The following is a 17583-nucleotide window of genomic DNA, read 5'->3' as shown; positions in this document are numbered from 1 at the left end:
TAGCTCTCCCAGTGTTTTGTTACTTCCCGGTATAGTTGTTGTAGTTTCCGTCAGCTCACTCCTTCCCTCCTTGGTTTATTTGCCTCATCCTTGTTGGTTTTATGTTCAGTTCTCCTATTGAGATTCCTAATATCTACCCCCCGGTTCAGGTTTCTGTATTTTATTTTAAGATTTATACTTGTTAGTTTCAGTGTCCCCTAGTTTTTTGTTTACTTTTTGTTCAATCCATGTTTATCTTCCATTCCGCCTTCTAGTTTGTCTATTCAGCGCTCGTTAAATTCGTTAGTGCGAAGTCTGAGTTATTTCGTAGTCATCCCTCTGAGATGGAGCTAGTTTTGTCATAGAAGTGAGTTTATGTCTTTTGTTATAATAAATATTGCCTTTCGTACTATTCCCCCCCCCCCCCCCTTAATTGTTGCACTGGGGTTCACCCAGTGCACAGTGTAACACCAGTGCATTAATATGTATTCTGACTGTCCTTTCGTAAAATATAAGTTCATAACTCATCCGTGCCAACATATTATACTGTAGATGCTATAACTATGATAGAAACAAAGAAGAAAGTTCAGTGACCGCTTAGCATTTAGTGCCAGGAAATCCACCCAACGAGTGGGTGACGGTGAGTGGTTTGATCATAAAACCCAGAAGGCCAGGTCCAATTTTAATGTATTTCAAGACAAGCAACTGTCAAAGTGGCACAATGTTTCTGGCACAATGTTGTGAAGAGCAAATGTTACCCCTCTCTTTGCTACTATATCCTTGAGCAAGGCACCCAACTATTCCAACTATTCAGTATCAATCACTAACAGATTGTTGCTGTATTGGGAAGGGTCCAGGTGGCAATGTGGATGTGAAGCAAGACTGAGAGATGCCTCTATAAACAAATGTTGCACCATCTCCATCTGCCACAATGTGTCATCATGCACACTTTACATTGTCATTTCAGTAATTTAGGTGACGCCGTTACTCAGACTGAATTACAGTGAGTGCGACAGCAGAATGAGCTTCGATTACCGTAACAGTGAAGATTACAAGAAACCGAAAGCAGAGAGTGCAAGAGCCGGTGCATTTACAATAATTGTGTAATCCTGCAGTCTGTAAAAGTGGTGCCCAAAAACCAAGCAATGAAATACAGAATTAGAGCAATAGGACGGTTTGTGCAGATGGTCATAGTCACATACAATTAAGAATGTGAAACAGCGTTAAACTTAAAATATCTGCTTTGCATATTTGTGAAACTGACTTCATTGGTTCCATGCCCAATGAAAAAACTTTATTTTACAACTTTATGCTTCTGCAAAAGAGGAGCAACGGGTTTCTACAAATAGTGCACGTTTGCTAATATACAATAACTCACCTGCACTTTCTGTGGGGCTGTAGCCTAATGTTAGATCTAGTACGTGATTATCAAACGAGATGCACGATGTCTTCCTTCATTATCAAGGACATGGGCCAATCATGACAATGGCAATTATTTCAGGATGTGACTGAGGACGTGACTTTTTTTAAAAATAACAACGACTTGAAGATTCTTTGTGCTTAGTACAGAGAGGGTCAGTTAACAGGGCACTCATGCATACTGATCCCAAAGCCTGGGCCATTCAAGATCTTTCTACCTTTTGAGATCCAATAAATAATGAACTATTACTGAACTTTTTAGTGAAACTGAATGACAAATAAATAAAATATCTTTTTTTTTTTTTTTTTGTGTTTGGCAGTGATGGATACATCAGACAACAGCTGTCCATTAAGAGCAGAGAACATAATGTAACATGCTCAAACAACCGCACACTGCAGAGCAGCACATTTCCCAGAGCCCAGTTACTGTCAGCTCCTCTGTATCTCCACTGTATGTGCGAACACAGGGTAGGTCGGTAAACACTGCGAGCCGGGCGAAAACATTATTGGCTCGGGCTTTTTTAATGAGATTTGTTGACAGTAACAAAAAGCAATGCCGTAACCTTTGAGGACGGTCTTAACTAATGGCAGTACAGTAGCTGAAACAGAAATCATAAAAAGAGAGATGCAGATGTCCAGAGAAAGACACGGCACAGAAATTATATTGTCTTTGTACAATACGTGAGGAAAAGAGGTTATATGGAGTTGGCAGGTGACACAGAGAACAGATGTAAAGCAGAAAAGAACAGAAGAAAAGCTTAAATACTGCAAAAATACTGTGTGTGTGTGTGTGTGTGTGTGTGTGTGTGTGTGTGTCTGTTTATTTATTTACTCATCAACTGGAACATGTCAAATATATCATAACACACACACACACACACGCAAAGTTCAAATAGAGACAGCTGAAATCCCCATGGGGTGCCCCGCTCCAACCACTGAGGATATGGACATCTGTAGATAATGTGTGTGGCTCAGTTTGTTAGCTCAGATATTTGGTTGCCATGGCAACACGCAGCGTGAGTAAATCAGTGTGAGTTACAGTAAATTTCAAATAAATAGCTTCTGTGCTTAAATACAAACTTGGCCGTTGCTGCGGGTGTAACATACCCCACAACAAAAATGGATTCCTGTCTTATCTCATACAGGGATTATCTGATGGTACGTTTTGGGTATAGAGGGGTCAAATACTACACTAAGGAGTCAGTCGAACTGCATAAATGGCATCCAGAAACTTACCAACCCTATGAAAATATTCAAATCTAAAAGTAGCACATAGTTTTTATGTTTTATGTGTGACATGTCCTTATTTAAACCAAACTAGCTTCAAAAAAAAAAACAAAAACAAAAAAAAACCCAAAAACAAAACAAACTTCCAAACAACATTTTGAGCAGACGTGACGCCAAAGTCAGTTCCCTTTCTGTCCCCTTCCCGCTCCACCCCATGGGCTCCATCCACCAGCTGTCAGACGGGTGTGAGGGCCTCAGCGGAGACGGAAAGGCAGATGGAAAGCGAGGGGGAGGAGGTGAGGGATGGATGGGAGGTAGGGGGGGGGAGAGAGAGAGGTGTGACCCACATAGCAGATCCTCCAGTATTTATAGAAGAAGTTGTCCTAATTGGCAAGCCGCTGGGAGACCGACAGCACTGCACTGGTACCCTACTCCTTGTCCTTCACCTCGTCCACCTTTCACTGTCCTTGTCTGTCACCTTTTCCCGCCATCTTTCATCTCATGACCCCTTATTCATCGTTCTTCCTCTTTGACCTTCTACTGCTTCGTCCACCTACGCCTTCTCACCTCAGTCCTCCTGTTGTCTCACTTTGTCACCTTTGTCAATCTCAAGTTGTCACCTGTCTATTTCTATTTATCTTTGATTATCACATAAAGCTTAAACACCCAGGTGGTCACGTTGATGCATAACGGCAGGAATTGGATAACATGTTCAGTAAGATCAGCGATTGTGCACGGATGGACGGACACATGGATGAATTGATGGACGTAAGGGAAGACTCACGTAAGAAGTACTCGGAAGCATCGGCCTCATAGTCAGCATCCTCCGGAAAGTGATCTATCTGCTTACACATGCCTTTGAAAGAACCTGTGTGAGAGCAAAAGCAAGGGGGGAGGAGAAGGAGACATGGAGTTAAAAGTCAAAGCAGTTACAGTTTTGTCCAATGTAAGCTATCATTCCTATGACAGGAATATTGTACAAACCCCATTTCCAAAAAAGTTGGGAGGTTGTGCAAAACTTATATGAGAAGAAACTGATTTGTGTAATTTAAAAGCAAAGTTTGAGTGTGAATTGTTGCATTGTGTCTTGGTTGTTAGTCACTGCTCAAAAGTTCATGGCCTCCTTTATATTTTTTTTTATTTCATAATGCAACAAATGTTTTCAGTGTGGGGACAAGTCTGGACTGAAGACGGGTCAGATTAGCAACCAGAGTCCTAATGCTAAACCATGATGTTGCAAAACAGTACATGCAAACTGTGGTTTTGGGGATTGTGTTGCTGGAATAATCAAGGCCTTCACTGAAATACAAACGATGTCTGGATGGTAGCATATGTTGCTCCGTAACCTGTATGTCAGGACAGTTTTTTTTTTCCTTTGTCCTAAATGTTTTGAGATGTTTTACTGGCATCAATTTTAAAATGAACAAATATTTCTTTTTTAAAAATTTCCTGATCAAATTCTCTAGTTTCAACTTTTGACATATTGTCTTTGGTATTATTTACGATCAAATATAGGTCTTAAGCAATGTGCAATATGTTGATTTCTCTATATATCTGCAAGTTGAACCACAACCCAACTTTTGTAGAAATGGGATTTTTGTATGCTACATGTGTATTTACAGTGTGCATCTGAAATATTTCCCCTTTAGTAAACACTGCTTTCATTACAGTAGAAGTTAAGATAATGGCAAGTGAAAGATAGAAAAACAAAGAATGAAGGAAGTTATCAGAGAAGACAGTCAGGAAAAGGAAAGAGGGTAAAAAAAAGCAGAATGTGACAGCAGAAAAACAAAAAACTAAAAAGGTGCAAATATGATGAAGAAATACAAAGAGGAGACAAAGGTTAGATGCAAGATTTGAGACAGCTTGGAAGGAAACACATCACAGGGACAGGAAGTGACAGTCAGAAGAGCAAGAAGAAGACGAAGAAGAAGGGAGGAGTTTGATCTAAACACCTTCAACAGTGTGGGCGGGAAGGTGAGGTGGAGAAGGCAGGAGGAGAAAGGGAGCAAAATGCAAATTGAAGAGAGGCAGAAAGGAGAGCTGACAGTGCTGCTCATTAAGAGGAACTGTGTGTGTGTGTGTGTGTGTGTGTGTGTGTGTGTGTGTTTAGCTTGGTTCAGCTCCAGTAGTAATTGTATGCCCTCCCAATTAAATGGGCCCTTGTTAATTGGCAATTGAAGGACGAAAGACTAGTGCCTTGCTTTCAAATGACCATTGTTTACACACACACACACACACACACACACCTGCTGTGCTGAACACACTTGCAGTTAGGTTTTCAGGTACTTAGCAATTTTATCCTGACCATGGAAAAAAGGAATAATTTATACCAAACCCCGACACACAGAAAATATATAAACAAACAAACAAACAAACAAAAACGCATGACAGGACTCTGCCACAAGCCTCTTTCATATTTACATACCTTTAATACATTTTGGCAAATGCGCCGGTAAACAAAGTGTTTCTCATGACGGAGACTTTGATAGATACATTAAAGATAATTCACCAGGAAGCTGCTCGGAAACCTTTCAGCTCACTGCAAAAGGCTTTCATCATTTCGCAATTTCTTTCTGTGAAGCGTGTGTAGAGCTGTACTTTGAAATTCCGTTCCGTTTCTGAGACGACTTGTGTGTTTCGACGAGAAACAGCCTCAGATGGAATTGAGGCTAACCCCCCCCCAAATTCTGATTTATTTAAACTTTCCCTTTATTAAGGAACCTGGTGACACACCAGCCTGTCCCTGACGGTCGAGGTTTACCCATGTGGGTTTCCTCTGGAGGGGGTGGCATGAAAACAAACGCTCCCTCTGACAATCAACCACTTTTACTCCAAACTACTTGACAGCTAGCCCCTAACTGACAGCCCCCTTCTGGTAGCTGGGCAACTCTGTGTTAAAAATAAATAAATGTATAAAACATTTTCGAACTATAGTGTAAAGCTGATCTGGCTGAGGTGACTGCAGAGCCTGGAGATTCCCCCAACATTATTATTATTATTATTATTATTATTATTTATTATTTTATAGTAGTTTTATACTCAGGATGTTTTCCAGGTTTTAGACTGTTGCTCACTGTCTTGTGCAAAGTCAGTGGCTGGTTGTAAACTGTTTGCATGCTTCATTTCTGCCTTTTGTCTTTCATGAAATCACATTTATCATACAAAATAGAAAAGAAAGATATCCGTACGATATTACAACGTTAAATAGACTTGAATCGAAGTGCGTGAGGCTTTTAGTCGAGCACAGAAATACAGAGTTGCTGAGTCTCAGGTGATGCTGTCTGATCAGACATGAACAAGAGATTTCAGTATTAATAACAGAACATAGTACTTTATCCAGTTTGGATACTGGTTTAAGCCATAACATCCATCATCCATCCATTATCTGTAACTGTTGAGTCTGTGATTTCTGTTTTATCAATCATTACACACACACACACGCACGTATTTACAATATTGTAAAACATTCAAAATGGTGCCTGCTGTGGTTGCTAGGAGATGTGCAAAAATAGAAGATACAGCAAAGACGCTGTTGCACCATCGCTCCCTCAACTTTAATAACAACATATCTTTGTATGCGTGTCTCCTTTTCACTTTAAATTTATTGTCCTGAGCGCTGGTGTCTCCATGTGAATATTCCACATTATGTCAAGTGCATCACTTTGCACACACTCACTGCCAGGCAAAAAGTCCATCATCTCGCCGCTCTCTTTCATCACCGCTCTTTCTCTGCTCTTCGCACTCTCCCTCACTCCCTCCAACACATGCCCACCCACACTGCAGCACCAGCACATGTAATCTGGAATTGCATTTTTCCTTCCCTCTCTCTCTCTCTCTCTCTCTCTCTCTCCTATCTGTTTCTCACATACATTCTTGTGCGTGCCCCCCCCGAGGACAAGATTCCCATTTGAACTGGGCCGGCAGCTCAGTGGTCCTCTCCTCCTCTTTGCCTTACTTTATTCTTCCCGTGATTCAAATGAAGAGCACACTTGATTGTCTCAGCACTAAAGAAACCTGCACAGCCCGAGCAGAGGATTACACCATCATCTGTGATTCAGTGATGACATGGATGCTAACAGATGTCCAGAAAGCAAAACAGCTTTTTTCATATTTCTTAATGAGTTTCAAAAGACCTCAGTGATGGATGTTTTACACATGTTTTACAGCGAAGAGGACCTTTCATACTTATAGCACATTTTTCACACTCCCCGTTCATTGTCACTATAATTATCCTACCGCAAAATTTGCCCAGCATTCTCAAAATCAGCTATTCTTTGCCATCGTTGGTGATTGGTAACATCTGAATATATTATTTACCGTGAAATAAAATGTTCTGTTGTAAAGCTAACGCTGCTTTTTTCAAAATCCGTGGTCCCGGGTCGTCGGCCTTCTCTTGCTAGGGCAGGATATGTGGCACTAGATGTTCATCAGCTGCTCTCTTTGTGTTGTGTTCGAACCGTGACCGAACGCAGCAGTTGGTCTCGGTCAGTGCTAGTTTTTTTTCTGTTCCTGTTTTTTTAACTTCAGCTATAAAGTTAGTGGCGTAATGCAAAGATCTCTAGACCGACTAAGTAGTCAACAAGTCAAAAAGTATATAGTTTATTCAGCAACCTCACGGACAGTATGTCCTCAGTGACTCCTTTTAAAAAAGGCCATTTTTTTGTAGATGTGTAAAACAATTCAGATCCAGGTCTTGTAAGCAGCCACAGATCAAGAAAATGGTGTTTTTGCACAGAATAATCCATTTTTAATTGCCTTTAATTTGCAGGTCTCCATCTTTCATATGTGAACTCACCCCTTTGAATTTCTCCTCACGGGACACGTACAGTATAGGAGAATCTTGAATAGAAGAGATAAAGCTCTAAACATTTCCAATGTTCCCTTCAACTCCACCTTTTCACAGCAAAATGTATCTGCTACTGCGTAACCACCACCCCCCCCCCCCCCCCCCCACCCCCACCCCCGAAGAGCTGCCCGGTCATAATGAGGTGTCGCTCTTCCAAATCGCCCCCGTTAAATTATACATCCTGCTTAAACATGGAGCAGATACTATTATTCTTGGAGCCACCTGCACCCTCGGGGGTCAGGACGGCACCATCACCCACTTATCCTCAGAGCAGGAGGGGCCCACTGGGACTCTCTGCGGGCGACGATTTACACCAATAAGGAGAGACCCTGTTCACCTCTCTGCTGTCACAAGCCAGTCAGAGGGCTGCTTGTCGCCTGGCCTCGTGGCTGTTAAGTAGAAGTTAATGTAGTGTGATGAAACACTAGCAGACATCCTTTTATGAAGTATTAACATCTTAACCCACTCACTGAGACGCAGCGGAAAGTGTGTGTACGTGGGAATAAGAGGCAGTGAGAAGTACAAATGCCCTCCTCTTAACCAGCTCTGTCTGTTATGTAAATACTTGGCATCTTTACTCTTTATGCTAATTGTGGCTCCTTCTGTCGGCACGCTAAAGCGCTTTTAAAGCGATCCCTCTGCTGCAAAGGTGGAGGAACATCAGACGACTCAAAGGAGACGTGCCGCACAGCAGAGGTGCCTATCAGCTCAATGTGGTCGATTAGCATTGCACAGAAATTGGGTTTCTCTCTCTTCTCAAACTGCCACCGATAAGTCATCCGGGAGAGAGTTTTTTCTCATGGCGATGGTCCTTTCAACCCCCTTCGCATCCTGCCCTTTTATTAAAAATGTATCCGTAGCTGTGAAGTGGCCACCGTGTGAAGTGGACCGGAAGACGATAAGTCAATGATAAGTGCCTTTTAATGCAAGAGACGTAATGAGACATTAAAGCGATGGTGGATTGCAGATACACGGGAATATTCAGTGTTTCTTAAATGATCCCAAATGTGCGTAACAATTTTCTTTGGGCCGTCTGCTCTTCACAATGACCATTCTCCACCATGATTGAGATGCACATGACCACTGGTTGTGAGTGTCATAGACTTCGGCTTGTTACTCCGTTCTATTAGTACTACAGCTGCCGTCAATGACCCCCGAGCACACAAGCCTAGGTTTGCTGCTCACCCACCACTTTTGTCAGAGATGAAGTCCCATTTTAACTGTGGCAACAGGAGCTACTACTGTAAAAAGAAGCTGACTCCCTGTCTTTACGCGAGGAGCTGAGCTGGCTGAATGCCACAAAGAGAGCAGACGCAGTTTTATACCACAGTGGAACCACAGTGAATCTGAGGCCGTTCGTGTTACTGTATAAGTGGCCCCCGAACTTCATCTGACTAGTGCCCCACCACAGCATCTGTTAGATCCTGCACCTCAGTTATTGCTGTTCATTGTGAAAAAGAGTGAACCGCACTCGAACGTTCTACAAAGTGCTTTCATCCTGTCACCAGGAAGTAATCTACTAGTTAGCCATGTTCAAATTGCTTTACAGTTTCAAAGACACGTGCACGATTATTGGGGACCTTGTATTTTCGAGGACTCATTTTATAATTGAACGACCACACCAGGGCTCTCAGTCAATCAGAAATGCTGATAAACCTCAAAGCTGAATATTTAAGAAGGTAAAAGTGAGCTTTTGGCTTTCTTAGAAGGAAATCTGTGCGTGTGCACAAATATTGGGCAACTGTTAGTGTGCAGAATTATTATGTAACTGAATGAGAAGCAAAACTGTTTGTTCCCATCTCACTTTGTTTAATTTCATCTGTCAAAGTGAGAATGATAAATAGAGTAACAAACTATTAATACATTTCTAAATAATAAACAAGTCACAATTTACAAATAAACATTTCTGACATAAAAAAAATATATATACACATACAGTAAGCCTTCCATTCATGGAGTCTGCCAGTTTCTTGATCGGTTGACGATCAGCATTTTTTCTTTGCCTGAGGAAAAGAAGCCGCCTGATGATTATACACACCTGGTTATAGTGTGTCGATCTCCTTTGATACAAACACATCACCTGATAGTTCAAGTTTACACAGCCTGGAGTTGGACAATATGCATACAATTGCCATCATGATCGGGGGAACCAAATGAAGGCAGGACCCCCTGAACCAACATGATTGGAAATGTGGCTACTCGTCTGTGCAAACCGAGGACCTGGGTTAACGGATAATCTTCTAAGTTTTCTAAGTTAATCACCGTACACGAGCTTAAGCCAGCATGGAATCTTCTGTACTCGTACTGTCAACCAGGAGCCTGGATTCTTTTATTTGTCGATGCCATAGACCTCAGTTGTTGTTCACGAACTATTAAAACACACCACTCCACTGGGTGAAGTGACCGAGACTCTAGAAACTCTTTATCGTTCCACCTTAAATGTGAAGTTCACCGCCCAAAGTACCGCTACAGACAGTGCCAAATCTGAGCCCACATTTCTTCACTCAAAAAAAAAAAATCATCTGATGCGTGTGTCTGATGTGCAAACGAGAAAAATATGACCGATATGAATACGTTGTGTTTACTTATGTTTGTTCTGATTTATTCTCGTTCACGCGCTCAAACAAATAATGTGTCCATGATTTGAATGGATGCACCCTTCATAATGTTTGTAATAGTGAGGTCACCGGTTTTGGAATGAAGTAAATATATCATGCAGTGGAGAGACGTGTGTCGACGAAGGAGTGAATCCAAGCTGCACACTGGCAACTTAATCATGTGGAGAAATGTTCCTCAGAAATAGGGAAAAGTCTTGGAGGCCGCATCTTTCAAAATGGTTTCGAAAATCTAACACTTATCAGAAATCTTTGTATCCGTTGTCATTCATTTTAATTATCTATTGATTAATGTACAAAGCAAATGAGCCAAAACTAAACTTTTCATTCCGTGTATTTCATTGATAGAACTGTTCCACCTCAACAAACAGAGAACAGAGCCAACCGAACAAAGCCACCTCACTGTGAGGCGTATTTCATTTTTAATCTTTTAACCCGAGCAGCCCAATTCATTTCCGCGCCATTTCAGAAAACATATGACAATGGAGAGACCTATTAGGCATAATTGTAATAAATGTGGAATTAGATTCTCAGTCTATTTGCTCCAACTAATTTAGAGTGAGCAATTACTTTTCCTTTGCCTGTGCACACACAACACATTAATTAGTTTGATGTGTATGTGTGGCAGATGAGGAGAAGTGCTGCTGGAAACAAAAACCATCATCTCTTAGATTTTTTTTTTTGAGAAAAAGAAACGGAGCACCATGTTGTCATGTAGCACAGGTTCCTCATTTCCTCCAATTTCCAGTCTCTTGTGTTTCTCGACCCCGTTTCTCGACCCTCGCCCTTTCTCGAGGTGATAGCAGATTTGTTTTTTTTCATGTGTTGTTGATTCCTAAATTCCTAAATTGTCTTTGAATTGTATAATGACGAGGGGTTTGCTGGTCTCATGTTTAGTTGTCTGTGGTCGGAGCTGAACATTTTTGTGAAATGTAAAAACTCCAGCAGCTCATCACGCAATCTGCAAATCTTCACCAATATCAGTGGATGCCACTAACAGCATGCTACAAAATGCTGGTTAATGTGGAATAAAATGAAGCTTGCCTCTCATGCTGACGCGGACTGTGAACAAATAAACTGACTTTTAAACTAATCTTGTCATACATGAGATCAATGCCCGTAAAAACACTCACAATAATACATAATAAATAAGTAATAAAAACACTGAAGGACAACGGGACTATCACAGACACACTAAATTGTCATCAAATGGCTAAAATATGAAAATCCAAAACTCAATTGCATGTCCCAAAACTCCAACACATCCAACTGCACATTCCCTTCCCTGAAATTGTCATTAGAGATAAATCTTCCGAAGAAAATAGTAGTTTAATAACCGGAAGACAGACTTTGGATCCAGTCTTGCTGCAAACCTGCTTGATGTTTGCTCTTTTCTGGCCTCGGCTGGGAATTTGTTCAAGCTCATAGAAACATGTCACAGTCACTGATAGTGTTGCACTTTCGGGACAGGAGTGTTACAACCATGTGGATGCACATTAGCCTTAAACGACGGGTGTGAGGTTTGGAGAGCGCGTTCAGCCACTTTACCTCAGTTTATTCCTCAGTTACCGCTGCAGCACTCTGACACTGCAGTGGACAGTAAAACATGTTCTTCCAAATCCTAACACTAAAATGAATCATGCAACAACGGACCGGTGGAAACAGGGTCGCTACCATATACGAGACTATCTGAGTGCCTGGTCTCAGACATCGTGTCGAAAAAAACTCAGTGAGACTCAGTAGATAGTGCTGGAAACCTAGGGACGCTGTGACTGTATGTCCAACCCCTGTCCTAAGGCTGACCACAAATCATGCAAACCTTTAGCCCTAAACCTCCTTTTAAAAAACAACATTTAAAAGAGAAATAAATGTCTTAAAAGCGTTTAAAAGGGAATAGTAGCAACCCCCCTGCAAACAGCCAGACTCCCCTTTAAAGAAATCCCACTGGTATCTCTCTCTCTCTCTCTCTGTGGTCCCTCCTCTGCTCTATCCTAGTTTTGTTTGGTAAAACTTTCTGCAATCTTTTCCTCCCCCCTCCCATTCGGATGAAGTCATCTGGCACAGAGGAAAGAGAGGGAGACGGAGGGACATCGGCAGAAAAGATTAAATGAAAAGAAAAGGAGAAAGCAAGAAAAGATGAGAGACACCGAGAAGTGACGGGAATGAAAGAAATGCGAGAGACTCATGGGGCTGATATCTCTCCGGCAGGAGAAGATTATTGATCAGTTAGGCAAGAGATGTTGGGTCCTGGATGTGATTACGCCAGGATGCTATATGTGGAACGACTTTGTGCCCCAATTCCGCGGAAATCTTCTCTGTTACAACACACTGGGCAGCAGGGCTTAAGATTCTGATTTATGCTGTATCATCATTTTGGTAGCTTTGCCAAACCACACAACGGTGGAGTGGATTGTTGAGTGCAAAAACTCCAACATCTCCAAGATGTCTGATCCCCGTCACCCTCCCCCACTGTCTGCTGCCTGCTGTGCACTTTGATGTTCAGTGTGCACTGTTTTTTTTGTTGTTGTTGTTTTTTTCATGTGTGACATCACCAAACTAAACTCATGCTCACATTTGCACGCGTGATTATACTCAAAATCCGAAATAAATGTATGAATTCCTCCAGTTTCAAGTCCGCCGCCAGTGGTGTGCCAAGCTGTGGCGAACTGTCCTCCTCCTCCTTAAAGCCGCAACACCAAATTAGAAAGCCACCGTTCAAGCGAGTGCTGCAGGGATCTGACAAATCCTGGTTCAATATAACTAGTTTAACAAACTTCATCAGATAGTTGCATTTATTAGCGGCGTTTAGAAACACGACAAAATAGCTTGGTAATGCTGAAAATATGTAATCGGTATCATACCACACAATATCCAACTGCAGCTGCACGTCACCACTCATAATGTGATTTGAATTTATTTAGGCAAAAAGACGTGATGCTCCAGATATACCAGTGAGCTATAAGACATCACACTAACGTTGCAATATATTTTTTGACAACTAATTAACCCCACAGGATATATTTAAAGCTCTGAGTCATCCTACTACCCTTTGCATAATCACTGTTTGGGGGCAGAATCATCATCTGTTTTAGATGTAAAAAAAAAAAAAAAGCAGATTTCCTATGTGTTTAAAATGTTAAAATACTCCCCTTCATCTGAACCAGAATGAAGAAAAGCATATGCATATGAAATGCAGTGGCCTGTTGATCTAATAAATGATTTAAACGGGTCTTCATTTCACCAGAGCAACTCACACCTGGTGTACTGAAACTAAATTAGAATTTTTGCATTAATTCAAAGCGAATGCTGGGGCTATGCGATATATATCTTTTCCACTAATATCCTACTTGTTGTTTTAACAATATGCCAGCTGACATTATCAAGTGTATTACTTTTCAGAGAAACGTGTGCACGCAGTGTTCTAGTACATTTACCCAGCACTACAAATTAAGCTGCTGTAGCTGTCTTGCAATATATAACTGCCGGTAAAAATGGGTGAAAAAACAAAACCAAGAGACAAAATACGGTCTCACAATCTTCATTGTTGGATTTAATTAAATTTACTTGCTCGATGTGGATCACCCTCATGATCACGTGGAGGTGGTTTGACGTTGGAATGATGTGGATCTGCAAGTCATCTCAAGAGATAAACTTGTTATGTGCCACCCACTGCTTGGAAAAGGTGAAGCGCGAAAAGCTTCGGGAGTCAAAAAGCCAAAAGGCCAAGGTAGAAACAAAAAATGAACATGGCGCCAGTTCAAGCAGTTGAGGCAGATGGTTTCAAACGAATCTGAAAAGTTTGGACACGAGAAATGATTGTGTAGCATCGTGTAGCAAATTCCTATACATTTACTGCTGACATTTGTACATTTTGCTATTAAAGTCTACAGAAAATATCCACATGTTCTACTCAAACATGAAAATGCAATTATGTAAATAGGTTCAAATGAGCCCAATAGGTTGTCAGGGTTGAGATAGGACTGACAGGACCAGGAGGCCAGGTGAGATAGTGGGTCAGTGAGCAATGGATAACATAACATATCTCGCCCCGCAACCCTATCGTGCCCCCCGGTGTGTCTGTGTGTGGCTGTTGCGTAACATTACTAAAGAAACACCACAACCAGTGAGCAGCATCAGTGAGGGTTGGGGTGGGGAGTTGAGAAGGGAGCACTGACCCAATATCTAATGAAAGAGAAGAGGGATGAAGGAGAGGGGAGGGGAGGGGAGGGAAATACAGAACGATGAGGGATTGGGCGTGAGGGAGAGAGGTCAGGGGTCAAGCCAGACGAGACACGAGAAATGAAAGAAGAGGAGACAGAAGAGCGAGCGGCGGTGCAGGGAGAGCGTAGGGAGAACTGGATAGGGAGGAGCAAAAATGAGAAGGAGAGAGGGGGTGGGGGGTGGGGGCTAGAGGGAAGAGGAGGACAGACACAGAGAGGGGCAGACAATGAATTCAGGCAAAAAGAGCCAGGACATTTAAACTATAAATAACCAAGATACTAGCAGCAACACTGGTCTTCTCTTTCCTTCACTCCATCCTCCAAACACTGCTCCACTCCCCCCACCCCACCCCCCCACCCCGTGTACGTGATGCTTTTCCTCTTCTTTTTGATGAAGCCACTAATTTATCGCCGCATTCCTCCTACTAGCCAATCAAAGTACGCGGGAAACACTATCAACATAATTTCATACTCCATCTCGATCTGTTTCCCTGCCTGGGTGTTTTGTGTGCCATTAATGAAAAACGCAATGTTAGCAAGCTAACATTTGGCAACATCTTAGATTTGCCAATCTGAGCAATCACTGATCAAAAGTCAATAAGCTAGTAGTAGTAGTAGTAGTAGTAGTGTGGTAGTAGTAGCAGAAGAAGTAAAAACCTGCCTCTGGAGCCTGAGACTTGAATGATTGATGATAACTGGTTTAATACGCTTTTATGGGCTGTTATGATTTTGTTCACTGCGGAAAAGAAATGCCAGAGCTGACAGAGCACTTATGAGCTGCCGTCTGTCTGTTCATTCACTAACACACATTCACATCTGTGAGCTTCGAAGTTCAACCACAGTCCTTCAATAAGCAGCCACAAGGCCAAAAGTGCCTCCCTCAGAAAAATCCTCAACAATGGCCGTTGAGGGGGAGACGCCGTTTGAAAAAGGAACAGTGTATTTCTATGTGCGTGCATCTGTGTGCACATATTTGTGGATGCATAAACATTTTGACAGTGTATGGTTTCGTGTTGATCAGTAGTTGCGCTGTGTGTGTGTGTGTGTGTGTGTGCGTGTGCATGGATATGAGCCATCAGCTGTTATCCAAAGGGAAAACATGTTAACAGGTTTGGCGACCACTGAGAGGATTGGTTAGAAGCCATTAGGAGTGTGTCCATGCACATGTATGTGTACGCCCGACTCAGCATGTGTGTGTGTGTGTGTGTGTGTGTGTGAATTCCCATTGAGTCAGTGGAAGGAAAGCAGGGGGTACGAGTGTGAGGGGAGGGAGGGCTGGGGGGCCTATGACTCATCCACTGCATGGACCTCGGGCTCTCTCTCTCTCTCTCTCTCTCTCTCTCTCTCTCGCTCTCGCTCGCTCTCACTCACTCCCTGCTTATTAACAGCTGTGCAGAAGCTCATAGATGGTCGCTCCAGAAATCATTCAGAGCTTTGTAACTTTACATGGAATATTATTTTTGCTAATTAAAAAGAGGAAAATCTCTCATTTACAACAGCATTCGGTGCCTTTTTTTTGTGGCTGTTAGCACAGGTGAGTGTCCATTAACAAAGTGTTTTTGTTGCCTAGACTCTCTCATACAACCTACACATCTGTTTGTTGGAATTGCTCCCTACACATAGGGAGACATTCGTGTGAAACCATTTTTTATTTTTTTTAAGTCAAAAACACTGCATCATAACTGTGCAAACATTGTAGTTTTATTGGGTTTAGCCACAAAAACACCATAGTTTAGTTGATTTGAATTTAGGTCTCAGCTCAACCCTCCGTCCACCCTAACCTCCTCCCCACAAAAGGATGCGTTTAAATACTAGGCGACAGTGTCGTGGTTGCTCCATCCACAATAATCTGTGTAATAATAATCTAAACTAAATCTGAAACAGCATCATGTGTGAACATCATGTATGAAGTGTAAATAATAATAAATATTCTTATGGTTGCAAAGACAGTGATGTATACAAACATATTGACCCCTACAGGGACACTACTGCAAACTTCCACTTTTACCCACTCACACAATGGGCATCGCAAAACTGTTGCTCATCGGCGGCTAAAAGCTGGTCCAGTGCGAGCTGAACCACCTGTGGTCTCGATGGTGAGAGAAATACCAAAGCTATAGGCCATGCAGCTGATGGAAGACGTTTCCCGGAAAAGCTCCTATTTTATTATTTTTTCTTTCCCTAATTCAGCAAAGGACTAAACAAGTTGAAATTGCTGTTGGTCCCTATCAGCTGATGTATCTGTGGTTATAAACCCAAAACAAGCTTCCAGTGTCAGGATTTTCCAACTTGCCTGCTCTGTCGACAGCATCACTCGTCACCTGAGCTCACTCTCAGTTTAAGACCCTCTTGCCTCCCCTCTCGTCCCTGGCTCTCGTTACAGATGTTGTTCAGAATGCTTTCTCCCGTACACATCCTCTCATCCTACCTCTGCGCTTCATCCCTCCTTCACAGCTGTTGTTTGGCACATGTCTACCTGTCCCGCTCTTGCTTTGCTCCCCCCCCCCCCCCCCCCCCCCCCCCCCCCCCAACCTTCACCACCTTTCTCCCTCATTATACCTTCTCTTCTGTTCAGTCTGTCCGTTTGCTTCCCCCTTCCTCGCTCCACCCCTCATTCCTTCCTTCTTTCCCTCCATTTCCCTCTACATACATACAAATGTTCGAGCTCTCCTCTTTCCTCTCCATCCCTTATGGGCCTTTCCCTCAATCCTCATCTCAGTGTGCACATTTTACCCAGATGTTTTCTGGACAGAGATGATCCTCCCTGCAGTGATAATGAAACTGAAAAGTGTCCAGGGGCAAAAGACGTACTTGTTGTTTTGGGTTGAGGGGGGGGGGTCACGTCACAGTTTTACGCTTGCAGCAGAGATAAAGAGAGCAACACATACTGTCACGCAAGCTGGAGAAGTGTTAGTGTTGCTGTCCTTATCCATCCTTAAAATATTTGGATGCATAGATATCTGTTTAAAAAAAAACAGAAACAAACAAGCTACAACCACTAGGGCTGAATATCGGAGCTCGTTATTATTCAGTTAGGACACAGGCTTTTGAGAGCTGCAATCAGTTCATTATGTTAAAATATTTTCTTTTAAGTTGAATTTAAACTCATTTCAATTCATTTGTTAAGTGCAAATAAATTTGCATTTATTTGCAGAATTTGCAGAATACAAATTCCATTTTATTTTCAGAAATGACCCATAAGTTCTTTATTTTCATTTGCTGCTCAGACTAAAGCCCAATAATTTCCACGCGTCCACCATTCTATCGATGAAAT

General features: G+C 42.2%; 1 protein-coding gene across 1 annotated transcript in view; it reads right to left on the bottom strand.

Moving 5' to 3' along the window:
* Window positions 1-17583, bottom strand: part of LOC137124144 (voltage-dependent calcium channel gamma-2 subunit-like) — a 55141-nt gene that overhangs the window by 14159 nt on the left and 23399 nt on the right. Inside the window, exon 2 of the mRNA XM_067498835.1 lies at window positions 3410-3493. Within this exon, the coding sequence (XP_067354936.1) occupies window positions 3410-3493 (84 nt within the window). The remainder of the gene's footprint in view (window positions 1-3409; window positions 3494-17583) is intronic.

Source organism: Channa argus, chromosome 3 (genome assembly GCF_033026475.1).
Source record: "Channa argus isolate prfri chromosome 3, Channa argus male v1.0, whole genome shotgun sequence".
In the NCBI taxonomy this organism is placed as follows: domain Eukaryota; kingdom Metazoa; phylum Chordata; class Actinopteri; order Anabantiformes; family Channidae; genus Channa; species Channa argus.
The sequence above is the reverse complement of the archived record's forward strand: the minus strand, read 5'-3'. Positions and strand labels throughout refer to the sequence as shown.